This window comes from Macaca nemestrina, chromosome 1 (genome assembly GCF_043159975.1).
Source record: "Macaca nemestrina isolate mMacNem1 chromosome 1, mMacNem.hap1, whole genome shotgun sequence".
Lineage (NCBI taxonomy): Eukaryota > Metazoa > Chordata > Mammalia > Primates > Cercopithecidae > Macaca > Macaca nemestrina.
The window spans coordinates 158,824,815-158,841,701 of NC_092125.1; the positions used below are offsets into that span (position 1 = coordinate 158,824,815).

A 16,887-nucleotide genomic window follows, 5' to 3' on the forward strand; every position below is an offset into this window, starting at 1 on the left:
GCTCTGCTGTTGCCATCTTGTAATTCTTAAATCTTTTATAAGGGGTCCCACATTTTCATTTTGCACTGTCCTTGGAAAATTATATAGCTGGTCCTGCTCTCATCTCTCATTTATTATATAATATACTAACATAGTCATAGAGTTTAATTCTCCCCAAAGATCTAACCAAAGTTTGCCAATGTTGGTGCCCACAGGGACCAAACAATGTTTAAATGATTGAAGCAGTTGTGACAGGGAATCAGTAGGGGGTGCTGGGTCTGGGGTGGATAGGAAACCAAGTCTTATCCAGAAGGAGGAGCTAGTACTTGACTGGCTAAGTGTTGTCCTGCGGGAATGCGAGACTGCTGTAGCCAGATCTCCCAATAAAATCACACACACAAAACAGAGATGCACTTTTTATTTTTAAATATGAAATCATGATATTTTAAAATGTTGATTCAATTAGAAAAAATATACTCTGTGTGGGCCAAACAAAACATATCTGCTTGGCCATAACTTGGCCAAGTCATAGTTTATGACTTCTGGCCTAGGACCTCAAAAGCAAAAGCATGTTCCTTAGTTTCCCTCTTTTTTTTTTTCCAATAAGATTGACAACTTCATTTTTCCTCTCTCTTTTAGAACACAAAAGCAGTTAACTTGTAGGTGATATGGAGAATCCAGACCTTAGGAAGAAATGTTTGCCTTTATCCTGGAGGAAGGAAAAAATTACTTTTATTTTGGATGGATCCACTACAATGAAAACCAATATAAAGCCATTCTCAATAGGTAGGTTATCGTGTGTATTAAATTATTACTAAACTGCTGTGTTTCAGTTATTGATATTGTTGATCAGGCATAAATAAAATACATAAATAAAATAGTTGTGTGTTGTTTGACAATAGAAACATGTTCTGAGAAATGGGTTGTAAGGTGATTTAGTCATGCAAATATCACTGCTGGGCTACATGGTAGAGCCTATTGCTTCTAGGGTACGATACCCGTACAGCATGTTAATGTGCTGACTACTGTGGGCGACTGTAACACAATGATAAGTGTTTATGTACTTAAACATATCTAAACATAGAAAAGGTACAATTAAGATATGGTATAACAGGTGAAAAATAGCACACCTGTACAGGGAACATGCCATGAATGGAGCTTGCAGTACTGGAAGTTGCTCTGGGTGAGTCACTGAGTGGTGAGTGAATGTGAAGGCCTAGGATGTTCTGTATAAACGTATTACTCTATAAATTTTATAAACACTGTACACTTAGGCTATACTACCTTTCATTAAACATTTTTTCTTTCTTCAAGAATAAATTAACCTTAGCTTACAATGAACATTTGGTTTATAAACTTTAATTTCTTAAAACTTTTTGACTCTTTTGTAATAATGCTTGGCTTAAAGCAAACACATTATACAGCTATAGAAAATATTTCTTTATATCCTCATTCTATAAGCTTTTTTTTCTATTTTTTTTAACATTGGAAAAACCATTTGTGAAAAACTAAGATATAAACACACACATTAGCCTAAGCCTACACAGGGTCAGAATCCTCAGTATCACTGTCTTTCTCCTCCACATCTTGTCCCACTGGAAGGTCTACAGGAGCAATAACACACAGGAAGCTGTTATCTTCTATGATAACAATGCCTTCTTCTGGAGTACTTCCTGAAGGACCTGTCAGAAGCTGTTTTACAGTTAACATTTTAAGTAGAAGGAGTATACCCTAAAATAATGATAAAAAGCATAGCATAGTAAATACATAAACCAGTAACATATTTATTATCAAGTATTATGCCCTGTACATAATTGTATGGTCCACAGTTTTATATGACTGTCAGCACAAACATGTGAGTAATGTGTTGTGCTACAGCTTTACAATGACCGCATCACTAGCAATAGGAATTTTTCAGGTCCATTATAATCTTACGGGGCCACCATATGGTATATGGCATATGGTCCATCATTGATTGAAATGTTGTTACATAGCTCATGACTGTATATGAAGGAATGTTAAGGAGTGAATGGGATTCAATGTCTTCTCAGTTTTATGGCCAGCACCTGGTATCTCCTCACTACTAACCAAAGTAATTCTGTTACCTTACATAAACAGATTGGCAAGCAGCCCCTCTCTTCTTGGTCCTCATTCACATGTCAGTTTATGGAATCTTTAAAATACATAGTTCTTTTGGAGATCAGTTTAAATGAGTGAAGAAAAGTCAATGAGCCTCTTAGAGAGATTTTAACACTGTAGAATGTGTTGTCACTTCACCACAGGATAGGCTTGTTCCACCTGCACTCTGTCTTTCCTATGGTTCTTATTTATAACTTTTTTTTTTGTTACTATTCATTTCTCTTTTCATTTACTGTACTGCCAGGCAGATATTTCCATATTCTGTCCACTAGACTAGAAGAAATGCTCCAGGCATTCTGACACTGAGTATCCTTTCCTGACAAAACTCCCTTCCCAGAAGGGCTGCTGTATATGTTGGTAGATAAGGATGTGCACTGCACAACTTCAACGAGCGCCATTGACATTGTCGTCTAGGGGAATGTTCCCTCCCAAGTGGTACAGAGTTCAACTTACACAGCTGAACAAGTTGCCAAGGTTTCCTGGACACTGCCTTAGACCCAATGGTAAGGACTATAGCTTACCTAAGCTCTTGCTTACTCTCCTATAAAGTGTACGCACGAAATCTATGGCACAGGTACACTGCAACATCTGTTCATGTGACCCCCCCTTTTTTTTTTTTCATTAGAAAATCTTCAATTTCTCCTCAAATGCTGTCTTCAGGAATAAGTCTGTTATCAGTGAGTTCTAAAAGTGCTGGGCTGATTTTATCAGAAAAACTTGGATGAGTTGTTTGAAAAATAAAGATTCCTAGGCTCCAGGATTAAGATTCTGCTTTGGAAGATCTGCAGCAGGGCCCATCCTCTGGGCAACAGAGTGATAGTCTGAAGCTCCACACTTGTCATTACTGGCTTATGAGACAAGGAGTGTGTGCACGTGTAGTGGGGGGTGCAGGAAAGACAATGAGTGTGTGTATGGTTGGTGGGGGGCACCGGATACAGGCTTCCAGGGATTTCCTTCTCTCCTTTAGGCTGGAGAGGATCCAGTAGCCTGAAGCGAGAGCAGCAAAGCACACAGGCTGGAAGATGGGGCACAGCATTGAAATAAGGAATCCGTGGCTATCTGAATGGCTTTGCAAAAGTGTCCTCAACAATGTACCCCAACAATTTGATATTTGATATTATCAGTACTTTCTTAAAATAGACTTCTGATTCTGGGAAGATGGAATAGGCATACTTTTCTCTATTCCTTCTATTGACTGCAACTAAATACTCTGAGCATTGTATACAAAACAAACATAAGACTCTGACAGGTAGAGAGAAGAAAGTGGACCAGATAGGGATTTGGGGGATCTGAAGAACAACACAGTGGCAAGTTCCCGTTTTTTGTTTTTCCTCCTTACATACCCTAGACTAGGCACTGCAAAAGCCAGCAAACTTCAAGTGTCAATGGGCTCAGACAAAAAAAAAAAAAAAAAAATTCGCAACCAAGGGCTGCTCTCTCTAGCCCAAGGAAAGGAGAAGTCTAACAAGAGAGAAAAGTTTTAGAAAATAACAGCTCTACTGGAGAGATCCAGCAGTTAGCCAAAGCTTAGGAGGCCAGTCAGGGCAAGAAAGTTGGGAATCACCGTCTGATGGGTTAAGTCTACTGGAATTAATGTGATGGCTGGGATGAAGAAATGCAAAATGAGGGCCAAAGACAGACATCTGGTAATGCCTACAAAGTTATTACCCTTTGGTTTACAATTAAAACCACTTCTGAGTATATACATACACACACACACATATATATATATGTATGTATGTATATATAATACCTAGTGTCCCTCCCTGGAGATTCCTGGGTTCTTTTTATATTTTTTTCAAGATGCAATAAATGTTGAAAACTGCTACAAGTATTGGAGGGAAAAAGAACCAAGGACTTGCCATAAACAGCGAGGTGATTCAGAAGACAGCATTCAGGAAGGCCCTGACAGGGCAGATCACGAATGCAAGAATGGCCAACAGCACCACATGCTGCAGAACAGCAAGGAGATCGAGGACTCAGGGGAAGTCGTTTCTCAAACAATGAAACAAAAGATTGTTTGAAGATGTCCTAAATGTTGTGGGAATACTAAAAGAAATTAGGTCAGTAAATATCAGCATCTTATTTTATAGGCCCCAAAGAGAGCAGTCCAGAACAATGAAAAAAAAAAAAAAGAAAAAAACCTGACAATAACTTCAGAGCTGCCTGGACACCGCCTCTGATTTTATTTAGAGGACAACAGATGTCCACGAATTCTACCTATTTGGAAAATGAGAATACAAACTGCTACCTGTTAAGACAAGCAAATGGGGGGCAAATCTAATTCACGTAGTTAACTTAGATAAACTATAACAATATTAGGAAATGCCCAAATCACAACTCAACGTTCACTACCTTTTATAATTTGACACTCTAGTATTTTTATAATTTATTAGTTCCATGATTAGCAATTTCCCTTTAAATATATATTTTTATGACTTGGTACATTCTGAAAAAACAGTATGAACTCATTCTCATTTTATCCTAAAACAGTAGATGTGCATAATGATCTATTAGTAAATGCTTTCGCATTTTAAAACTTGATACTGGCAACACTCCTATGGTATAAATAAGGCAGGTAATAGAATCACTATTATGGAGAAGAGAAAATAGAAGCCCTAGGAAATTAAATGATTTGCTCAAGGACCTCTAACTTCCATGTAGAAGTCAGAATTCAAACCCAAGGCTTTTGATCCTTAAAATTTTTCATAGCACATTCGTTCTATTAGGATGCTTGGTCTTAGTAGTCACTTCTCATCAGGCTTAGTGAAAAACTACGCCCATGCGTTTCACAGAGACTGTGTCAGTGGTAGGCTCTGGTTTGTGAAAAATGCTGGGGAGAGAGGGTTCAGATATTTTGTCCTGAACAAAAATGTATCAGTTTCTTTATCCACAAAGTCCAAAGGGAGGAAAAAACTTGTTACTGGACTCCACGGCAACAGAAGCAAACTTTGACCCCTCCTTTAAAGGCTGGAGGTTTCAAAGTTAAAAGCAATATTATTATAATTTTTATTTAAATATCTCTGATGTTAAGCATTTCTTGAAAAGGTGTACTTAGTTTTCCTGTTTTACAGAAGTAGACATTAAAACAAATAAAAAGAGAGTCATTAAAAAAATCACAATTTTATTTTTGCAATAAATCTCTGTGACTAAAAAAGGCAGTATTCAATGAGCAAACACACAAAGCTATTTTAAAAAGACATCTATTTTCATAAGATAGGTTTCTCTAAAATGTAGAGAAATTACATCTTATTTTTCTAAATGGCTGGTACACTCAACAAACTAAAATACTCTTATAAAGAGCAGCTTTATAAAACCTACTAGAAAGGTTACGACCAAGACACGTCAGAACCAAAGCTTAGTAGCCTTCAGGGAAGATGGTAATATTGATTCCTAGATCGTCATCATCATTTTCAAGTTCTTTATCATTTTCTTTAGTAATACACTGGGCATGTGCTTTTTCTGGGTTTCTTTGTTTCTTATGAGTATATGATGAGTTATTTTTCTCTTTGATCTTGGGATGTAAGTTAGTCATAGTTTCCCTTTCCAAAGCATGATGTAGGCAGTTATAAAACCTGTAAAGAAATAAGTACTACTGTTATATCTGTGTGTACTGAAACCAAATGATGGAAATACACCAAGAGCTTACAAGTTATGTAAATCTGACTATGTCCCATATTAGCTTTATAAATATAAAATAAATCAAATGAATAATATGTTTTATAGGGAAATAAATGCACTTTAGTTCTTTAAGAACAGCCCTGAAAATTGGATTGGAATCACCTCTTGACAATCTCTGTCCTACCTCACTTTCCATCCCAAATGTAGGGGTCGAAGAAGAGGGTAAAAAAGAATGGAATTATAATTACATAAATGTAATGGCTCATTTTAGGTAATTTGTGTAATATATGGGGTTACAAATACAGATCACCTCTACATAACTAGAAATAACTGCTTTCAATATTTTTCTTTTCAGTTTATTAATGTAGTCTGAATTAATGTATTTATTAATCCATATACCTATTTTTTTCACAATTAGAATATTACATATAAAGTTTTACATTGTTTTTTCAAGTTTAACATTTATTGAGAACGGCAGTATAACATTATGTCACCTAGATTGGCCTTTATTTATATTCAAAATTTTCCTGATACAAACAAAAATGTGGTAAGCATTTTTGAAAGTGATGTGAGTTTTTAGCCACTTCTTTACTACAGACACCTAGAAATATCATTACATGGTTAAAGGGCATAAACATTACAAGACTCTTGATAAATACTGCTTGTTTTCCACAATAGATATTCAAAGAAATATGCTTCTAATAGCTGCACTTGAGAGAGATCACTACACCCATACACTCAATATTCCTACCCAAAAGTACATTCTACCTGGATGAGTGGAAATGATATCGCATTATTTTAACTTTCATCTCTTTGTAAGTAAAATAGAATGTTTCTCATTTATTAGCTATTTGAATATTTAGTGTAAATTATTCTTTCCCTTTATTCATTTTTCTATTGGAGTTTTAGTGTTAGTTTTGTGATACAATAAACTGTAGGCTCTCTGAAAACCAGGCCTCGTTTCTTTTCTACCCTCATGTTAACACCTAACACAAAACTCTGTTTGACACAGTAGCCTTCAGTCTATGTTGGAAGGCAGCAGGCAGCTGGTGTGTTGCATGCATTTGATACCAACATTCCTTTGGGAAAGAGGATGTCAGCTAATTCCAATTAATTTCCCACAGTCTTGATTTTTCACATTTATAAAGCTGGATATTATTATCCTGTAGTTATCAGGGTTGTCACAGGATTACAGATGATATATGTAAGTACCCAGAGAATTAGTTATCAAAAATGACTACTTTTATAGAATATAGACTTCAAGAGACCAAGGATCTGTCTTCTGTTATATCTTAGCATGCAGTAGAGTGCTGGCATCCTCAGTAAGACTATACTGAATAAATGAATGAATAACCCCAGATTAAAAATGTAACTATAAATGTATTATCCTAGGTCCCAAATTAGAATGATCTGAAAGTTAAGAAACCCCCTTGCCACTGCAGAGATCTCATCTTACTTTTATGTCCTATTATAATGGGAGACTATGGCAGGAAATTTTTGATATCTACAGAATAGATCTCTATTTGGACCAATTTTCATCTTTGTTTGATTCAATAAACAGGCTAAGTTCTACTTACAAAGCCTATAAAACTCGAAAACTCCAAATATCCACCTATTCCTAAATACATCACCTAACTCTAATACATATACAACATGATGAGTACATATCCTGTCCATTTTCAAGAACTTACACACTCATCACTGTACACGTTGATATCTAGTGCTGTGCTTGGCAAATAACAGATGCCATTCATCACATTAAAAAAAAAAGTAATTAAAAAAGAATGCATGCCTTACTTTAATCAACCGTTAAAGAACCTGAGAATTCAAAGCTAGGTCCTTAGGGTACCAAAACAACCGGTAAAATGGAACAAAGATCCATAAAACTGAATGCCTTTAACAGCACCCAAGTCACCTGTTGAATGCTTTGCTGCTTAGAAATTTCTTCTGCCCAATACCCTAAATCATCTCTCTCAACTTTAAAGTTCCACAAATCTCGAGGGCAGGGGTAAAATGCTGCCAGTCTCTTTGCTAAAACCTAACAAGAGTCACCATTGCTCCAGTTCCCAATAAGTTCCTCATCTCCATCTGAGACTACCTCAGCCTGGATTTCCTTGTCCAAATTATAATCAGCAATTTGGTCAAAGCCATTAGATAAGTCTTTAGAAGTTCCAAATGTTCCCACATTTTCCTGTCTTCTTCTGAGCTCTCCAAACTGTTCCAACCTCTGCCTGGAACTGGTACCCAGTTCCAAAGTTGCTTCCACATTTTTGGGTATCTTTTCAGCAGTGCCCCACTCTACTGGTACCAATTTACTGTATTAGTCTGTTTTCACACTGCTGATAAAGACATACCTGAGACTGGGCAATTTATAAAAGAAAGAGATTTAATGAACTTACAGTTCCATGTGGCTGGGGAGGCCTCAAAATCATGGTGGAAGGTGAAAGGCATGTCTCACATGGCAGCAGGCAAGTGAAGAGAGCTTGTGCAGGGCGACTTCCAGTTTTAAAACCATCAGATCTTGTGAGACTTATTCACCATCACAAGAACAGCACAGGAAAGACCTGCCCCCATGATTCAGTTACCTCCTTCCAGCCCCCTCTCACAACACATGGGAATTCAAGATGAGATTTGGGTGGAGACAAAGCCAAAACATAGCACTATCTCTTTCTCCTTTGTTCATGCTGTTCTTTTTTATCTATCATGCTATTTCCCCCTTCCGCAGAGCTCTTCATATAATAACCCTGCCTGCATTTTAGGCCCTGCTCAGTGACTTCTTCCATGAAGCTTTATTTGATTACACTATACCACTTCTGAGTATATATCCAACAGAACTGAAAGCAGTGACTCAGATACTTGTACAATCACCATCAATCATCATTTATCACCAGTGATGTTCAGAGCAGCATTATTTACAATAGCCAAAAGGCAAAGACATTTTAAATGTCCATTGACAGATCAATGAATAACAAAATGCAGTCTATAAATACAATGGAATATTATTCAGTCTTAAAGAGAACCGAAATTCTGATACACGTTACAACACGGATAAATCCTGCATTAACTAAGTAAAATAGGCCAGATACTAGAGGATGTATATTGTATGATCCCACTTAGATGAATTATCTATAATACTGGAATTCATAGAGAGAGAAAATGGAATAGTGGTTACCAGGGGAATGCAGTATGAGGAATGGAGAGTTAGTGTCTAGTGGGAATAGAGATTTAGTTTGTGATAATGAAAACGTTCTGGAGATGGACAGTGGTGACAGTTGCATAACAATGTGAATGCACTTAATGCCACTGGTAAAATGGTAAATTTCCTATTACGTACATTTTATCACAAAATAGAGTAAAAAAAAAAAAAAATCAACCATTGAAAGTGGATTCAATTACTTTTCTTCCAGATTTGTTTTATCAACAATATTACATGACAATATATTCTGCCCTTTTATTATGCATTTTATGTAATATTTTCTCATTACACAGTTGGTGAAAAGAACATGGCTAGTTTTATGCTACTCATAGCCAGATGGTGGTTTCATCTGACCCATGTGCTGACTGCTTATTAACAGATTCAAAGATAGCCTTCCTCTTGTAGTTAGTCAATAGCTATCCAAAGTTCTCTAGATCGTTATGTATGGATTGTCTTCCTACATCTGGTGCCAGTTCCTGTCTCTTCCAGTCTCCAAATTAGCTGTTTATAAAGCAGGCTGCTGTTTGAAGGTCTTGTCTTGACAGCTCCAGAAACAGGAACCCAATGGATAAGTCTCTTCCCACTAAGAAGTGGGCTTAGGAATTGTTTCTCATGAATAAGGCCTTCTTTTTATTAAAAATATTTTACCTGTCTAGTTTTCACATTTCTTCAATATTTCTTATTGCTGAAATGTTTCTCAAGAGTTTTTGAGTTTTTGAAATTCTCTGAATTGTGAAACTTTGGTCCTTTGGCAAACCAATCTTAGTACTTAATTAATGTCTGATTGCATAACTCATCACCTCCAGTATTTTTTTCTCTTGTCAACATCAGAAGAATAACTCTTTCTCTGCATTTGGTTGAACATACAGCTGTTCCCAAAGGAGCTCCTTAATTTGTTCTCACTTTCTAAATTCACATGTAATCTTCTAATCAGTATCTTAAGACATTTTTACCCTTCTTTAATTTTTCCCTGATTTTATATGATAAGCATGGCTCTTAATGGCAGCATGCACATTATAATCTCAAAACATATTTTTGAGTCAATGGATTTAAGCATAATTTGATTTTATAGTTGGTGAATGTGGCTCAATTAACTTCACCAGGTGTATAGTTAGTTGATCTTGGGCTCTATTTATAAGCTTGTTAAAATTCAAGTAAGGAAATGGAGAAAACTGATTTGCTACCTCCTATGTTTTAGCAAACAGTCTCACTGGATTACAATTTAGTAAATGGTAAACTTATGGAATGGTACCAGTAAATACTTACGTATAGTAGTCTGTAGTCTGGTGGAGTGGGTTGTTGCTTATTTAAAAGTATTACTTTAGTTAGAATACTTGCTCAAAGCATTTTGTGGTCAGGTTTTTGGTTTTTCTCAACCAGGGTGTGGCTGGAAAATTAAGCTCTAGTACCCTAAGACATCCATTGTAAGTAATGAATTAACTTCTCTCCAACATATCTAAAATAGTACATGTTACATAAAATCCTTGAGAGAATTCAGAAAATAGTCACTCAAATAACTTGGTGAATTGTGTGGTTCAAATGAGGAACCCCAGCTGAGAAAGCCTGGATGGTGATATTTTTATGGTTACAGGTTTATTCTCCATCAATCAAAGATGGAGAAGGGCTATCCTGTCCTGAGAGTCCAAAACATAACAGGGTCAGGGCAGTCATTATAAATACACTACCTAATGAATATAATAATTATTCTTTAAGATAGGTATTTCCCAGAAGTCAGAGATAAGAAAATTGAAGTCCAGAGAGTTGAGCAATTTGGTGGAACCAGACTGAGTAACTCAGAACCAGGATTTGAACCCAGTTCTGCCTCGGTGGCCTACTTCTACTTCACTTCACCCTTTTACACTGCCACCACTAGCACTCCTGGCCTTCAATGCTTCAAAAAAAGTTCTAAGTATTAAAGAATCTTAAGCATGCAAGTTAAGCAATAGGAATCCTTTGCACTTTACAAACATGATTTGATAAAGAATGGCTTAGCAGACAGGCATCCTAGAAGCATCCTGAATGAGGCTATTGCGATGGTTGTGAAGGAGAAAAGCAGCAGTATGGATGGAGACAGAATGACTGAAGAGATATTCAGGCAGCGATTGACTGAATGGAGGTAGCCAAAAGGGTGGGGAGAAGAAAAAAAGAAAATTATAAATGACATCAAAATGGCTATTACTCCTTGGATAACTCAAAACTGTGCATCTAGCTGATGGCAGGTCAGTGGCATTACTTTCATATATGAAAGACAGCATAATATTTACTACTTTATATAAAATCTTTATTCTTAAGAAAAAGTTGTAAAAGAAAATAATATAAAAGTTTCCTTTGCCAGGAGGTAACGATGAAGAACAAAAGAAGTATGGAGATGTGAAGTGAAAGCTATACCTTCCTACTTAGAAAGTTACGGCAATTCTAGATCTAATCCATGACAAGAGTTTGGTATTAAACTAGCCTAAGCCAGAGAAGTGAAATATTTATCAGACAAAAAGTCAACCAGGCTGTTCCCCTAAACAGGAAAGTCTAGGTAATCTCTGATAGGTCACATCTAGGGGCAATGTGCACCTCTTCCCTGGCCGCCTTCAAATTGATCAGTTACAGTTCCTGTGGTGCTGGGCTCTTTCTGGAATGATTATGTTTCTCCCCTTTATGCCGGCTTCTGGTGGTCATGTGCCCTACCATTCCCCAGAAAGCCTCTCCCGTATGCTCCATTTAGTGCCCATGGCAGCCTGACCTACTCTAATCTATTACTTTGATCATCTTTTTATTATTAATGATAATAAAAGTATTTTTTAATTATCTACAAATAGATGAGCAATTAGCATTATAAACTGAAGATGGTATGTATTAATGTTTTCAAAGATGACCTAGGCATATAAGAATAACATGGAAATACCCAGTTAATATACCTCTCAATTCTTTTCTTGTTTTCCTCCATTTTTTGATTTGCCACATTTAACAGGAAGTCAATATATTCCTCTGTCACCATCAGTTTTCCTTTATGGCTTAATGGAACTTCTAAGCCATGTGTACTCCGGACAGCCTACAAGGAAAAAACAATTTAGATATGAAGACTTAGATACCAGAGACACTGAAAAAATAACTCAAGAAAAGTCCCAGTCAGGGCTGTGTTTGAACATACTTTAGTTCCATTACAGCAGTTAGGTTAGTGCTTTGATAGAATTTAGCTGAACACAGTTAAAGGAGATTAAATAAAATTTTTTCCATCATCTACAGTCATTTCTAAAGAAAGACATTCTATACATTATCTTTCAGAGAGGCAGATGATATCAAAGAATCAAATAACTTTTAACAATTTCAATCTCACTATAGCTTAGAAAGCCATAATACACAACTTAAAGAAATAAAACTCAACGGAAATCTCAAGGGAAAATCAAAAGGAACTGGATGCCAAAGAGTCTCAGTGCTCTTGGAGCAGAGCACGGTTACAAGAGTAAACCATGCCTCCTCTATCATACACAGGAGCTGCTTCTCAGTGCTTTAGGGTTCACAGTCTTAATAGCCCTGTTGATGAAACAGTCAACGTGTTCCAAGTAGAGGCAAACACTGGATAGAGGTTAAGAACAACCATACAAATGCTGTAAAAATTATTATGAGAATAAAAATTCACTCCATAAACTTTTTTTTTTTTTTTCAGAGTTTTGCTCTTGTTGCCCAGGCTGGAGTGCAATGGCACGATCTCAGCTCACGGCAACCTCTGCCTCCCAGGTTCAAGCGATTCTCCTGCCTCAGCCTCCAGAGTAGCTGGGATTACGGGCATGTGCCATGCCTGGTTAATTTTGTACTTTTAGTAGAGACAGGGTTTCTCCATATTGGTCAGGCTGGTCTTGAATTCCCAATCTCAGGTGATCCACTCGTTTGGCCTCCCAAAGTGCTTACAGGCGTAAGCCACCGTGCCTGGCCACTCCATAAACTTTTATTGAGCATCTGCAATGTTCTAGGCTCCCTATAAGGCATGAAGATACAGGGTGCCTATAACATGACCTCTGACTTTAAGAGTTATGACAAGACGAAACACACATGCATGCATGTACATGTACGTACACACACATACACACACAATGGCAAGAAAATGTTGAAGAGAAGCAACTAACTGAGTCTAAGAACTCAGCTTTATGGGAAAGGCAGCAATTGAGTTGGGATTTTAAAGGATGAGTGCAATTTCAACACACAGAAAAATTAAGAAGGGGCTGGGCATGGTGGCTCACGCCTGTAATCCCAGCACGTTGGGAAGCCAAGGAAGGTGGATCACCTGAGGTCAGGAGTTCGAGACCAGCCTGGCCAACATGGTGAGACCCAGTCTCTACTAAAAATACAAAAATTAACCGGGCATGGTGGTAAGTGCCTATAATCCCAGCTACTTGGGAGGTTGAGGCAGGAAAATCACTTGAACCTGGGAGGCGGAGGTTGCAGTGAGTCAAGATCGAGCCATTGCACTACAGCCTGGGCGACAAGAGCGAAACTCTATTTCAAAAAAAAAAAAAACAGGCGGAGGAGGAGGAGAGGAAGGCAGAGGAAGAACTCCAGCCAGAGTCCAGCCACAGGGACAACTTATCTGTGGGCATAGAGATATGAAAGAGCATGATACCCTTGGAAAACAACTAATAGTTCTATGTGGCTGGAGCATAAGTATGTAAGTGGGAGATGAACATAAACAGGTAGATGCAAAATAGTCTGGGTAAGACCTTGAATACCAGGAAAATGTTTGGAGGACCTGAGATTTTTTTTTTTTCTTTTTTTTGAGACGGAGTCTTGCTTTGTCGCCCAGGCTAGAGTGCTGTGGCACGATCTCGGCTCACTGCAACCTCTGCCTCTCAGGTTCAAGCAATTCTCCTGCCTCAGCCTCCCAAGTAGCTGTAATTATAGGCACATGCCACCATGCCCGGTTAATTCTGGTATTTTTAGTAGAGATGAGGTTTCACCATGTTGGTCAGGTTGTCTCAAACTCCTGACCTCAGGTGATCCACCCACTTTGGCCTCCCAAAGTACTGGGATTATAGGCATGAGCCACTGCACCAAGCCGAGGCCCTGAGCTTTTTAAAGGGGGATTCTGATAGCGCTGGTTGGACGGACTCAAGGAGAAGGCCCAAAGTAGGAAGACTAGTCAGGAGACAATGTTAAAGACTGAGGTTAGGGATCCTGAGGACTGGGCAGTACCAGAAGACCTAGGGTGGGGTCAAGTATTAGAAACAAGGGGCAGCATGGATAGGACCTATAATGAATTGAATATGGAAACAAAGAAGAAGGTGAAAGAATGGCTGTTTTCACTTGGGTTACTAGATGGAGTAAAGAGTGAGATGGGGACACAAACCAGTACCACGGGCTTTAATTTTCTTTTCTTTTTTGTTTGAGACAGAGTCTTGCTCTGTCCAGCTGGAGTGCAGTGGTGTGATCTCCGTTCACTGCAACTTCCACCTCCTGGGTTCAAGCGACTCTCCTGCTTCAGCCTCCTGAGTAGCTGGGACCACAAGTGCGCACCACCAAGCCCAGCTTATTTTTGTATTTTCAGTAGAGATGGGGTTTCACCATGTTGGCCAGGCTGGTCTCAATCTCTTGACCTCATGATTTGCCTGCCTTGGCCTCCCAAGGTGCTGGCATGAGCCACCACATCCGGCCAGGCTTTGATTTTCTATTTAGCCATGCTTTAAGGGTGTCCTCTTTTGTCATCCACCCCTATTTGGGAAATACGTTATTGTTAAAAATAGGTAGAAAATAGGAGAGTATAGGAAGATAGAAGGAGGGTAATCTCAGATAGTTCAAAAACATGCCATGCCAAACAGTAAATACCAAGAAATCAGAATAGGGCAAAATACCTAAAGGCTAGCTTGCCTAGAGAAGGACTCGAAAAGAAAGCAAGTCTTAAAGATCATCTAGTCGAAAGGTCGGCAAATCTTTTCTCTAAAAGGACAGATAGTAAACATTTTTTGACTTCGAAAGCCATATAGTATTTGTCACACCTACTAAAGTTTGCCATTGTCTCACAAAAGCAACCTTAGACAATAAGTAATCAAATGAGTATAGTGGGATCTGGCCCCATGTGGGCTGAATGTGGCCCTAGGATAGTAGTTTGCTGGACCACTGATACTGCTGAGAAAATTCAAAACCTGAGGGACCGAGGAGCTTGCCCAAATTCACACAGTACAGCTGTGATCCAGCAGGTATCAGTACACTCTCTATGACTCTTTCCATGATGTCACAGTGCTTTTGGGCTTTGCCTACTTAATGAGGAGGGCAGAGTTAAGAATCAGGTTAAAAGTAAATGGAGAAGAATATTATAAAATAAGACCTCAAATGTAAATCTAAACTCTGGACTTAGCCCTGTAGGAAGGAGTAAGTCACTGAAGGTTTATGAGTAAGAGAATGGCAAGAAGATTTGAGAAAGGAGACATTAAAGGAAGGAGTCTAATTAGGTTATTCAATCTCTGGATCACTTTACACTAAAAAAAATTGCTCTTTGACAAAATATCTTACCAACATAATTTTTCCTCTCTTTCCCACTGTTATGCCAGAGTTCCTGAAACCAGAATCTATTGCCACGGAATGCTGTAAGAAAATAAAACTTGTTAAATTTTGATACTGTGGGTAATCAGATCATCTGATTGATTTGATTAGCTCCACAAACTACAGAAGCATATATGACTCTAAAACCTATTAAGGTTTTTAAAAATTTTTTTTTGGCCAGCCAATACTGACTATGCTTAAAAACGACTTTGATCAAACTCCTAACATCAGGAAAAATATTTAAATATGAACTACAGACATGTCATTGAGAAAGAGTAAAAGTAGAATTCAATCACAAACGGTGACATTTGGCTAGTGATTGCTTCCAGAAAGCAGAATGTAACCAAAAAACAGTCATTCTTCTAATTGTGTTGTGTAAAAATAAACAAAACAAAATCTTTTAAAATAAGTAAAATGTTTCTCAGTTTCCTTTCTATTGCTTAAAAATCTTTGTTGAAATGATAGAAGAAAGCATAGAAAGCACAAAAATTCTGATCCGACTGGGGTGGCTTTGTAAGTTATTTTATCAGTCTCTAAATGTTAGAGAGCCCTGGGGAGCAGACGTGGGTCCTTTCTTTTCTCTAGCTCAGTAGTTCCTAAGCAAGAATAATTTTGAACCCCAGGGGCCATCTGGCAATGTCTGAAGACATTTTTGTTGTTAAGTTGTCACCACTCAAGGGAAGAGGAAGGGGGATCTCTAGCAAATAGTGGGTAGAGGTCAGGGATGCAGCTTAAACATTCTCCATTGTATAGGACAGCCCCCACACAAATAATTATTTGATCTGAAATGCCAGCTGCGCCATGGTTGAGAAATCTTGATCTAAGTACATGCTCTCCTTTTGAGATTCCCTGGTTTAAATATCATATATATACATATATGTTTACCTGTATATATGTATATCTATAGATCATCTATATACCTATAGATATATAGCTATATAGATGAATCCCATTTCCAATTCAGATCTCTACCCTGAAACTGATTCTCCCTAATATAAATCTATTTCTCTCACATCCAGTCTTTCTAATTTCAGTAAATGACACCATCATTCATCTAGCTGCTCAAGCTTCAAACCTAGAGAACCCTGATGCTTTCTACCTCTTTATCCCCTATACCCAATTCCCATTGATTCTACCTCTATGATTACCTCAAATTAATCCAGCTCCTGCCACATCCACTGCTCACTCTTTTCAAGTCTCCATCACCTTTCTCCTTAACTTCTGGAGGAGTCTCCCAATTAGTCTCTGCTTTCATTCTTGCCCCTTCAAACCATCCTTGCAGACTAGCCAGCGACAGAATCCAAGCTCTAAACCATGACTAATGATGTTCTATTTGCTCTAGCCCTGGCTATTTTCTCTAACCTTGAGTGGCTTCCCTTCTGTTCTTTGAATATTCCAAACCCTTTCCTACATCAGCTTCTTTATTTTTG

At 37.9% G+C, this 16,887-nt stretch overlaps 1 protein-coding gene across 5 annotated transcripts in view; it reads right to left on the reverse strand.

Moving 5' to 3' along the window:
- LOC105482653 (tRNA-yW synthesizing protein 3 homolog) overlaps positions 1-16,887 on the reverse strand; it is a 67,036-nt gene that overhangs the window by 27,088 nt on the left and 23,061 nt on the right. For 3 of the 5 annotated variants that reach the window (XM_011742866.3, XM_011742864.2, XM_011742867.3), the window contains 3 exons: positions 15,428-15,499; positions 11,845-11,978; positions 1,717-5,693 (listed from right to left, as the gene is read on the reverse strand). In XM_011742866.3, coding sequence (XP_011741168.2) covers positions 5,477-5,693; positions 11,845-11,978; positions 15,428-15,499 — 423 coding nt within the window. In that variant the 3' untranslated portion in view covers positions 1,717-5,476. Of the gene's footprint in view, positions 1-1,716; positions 11,042-11,844; positions 11,979-15,427; positions 15,500-16,887 lie in introns of those variants that run through there. The other 2 variants (XM_011742865.2, XR_987746.3) reach the window with 2 other exon arrangements.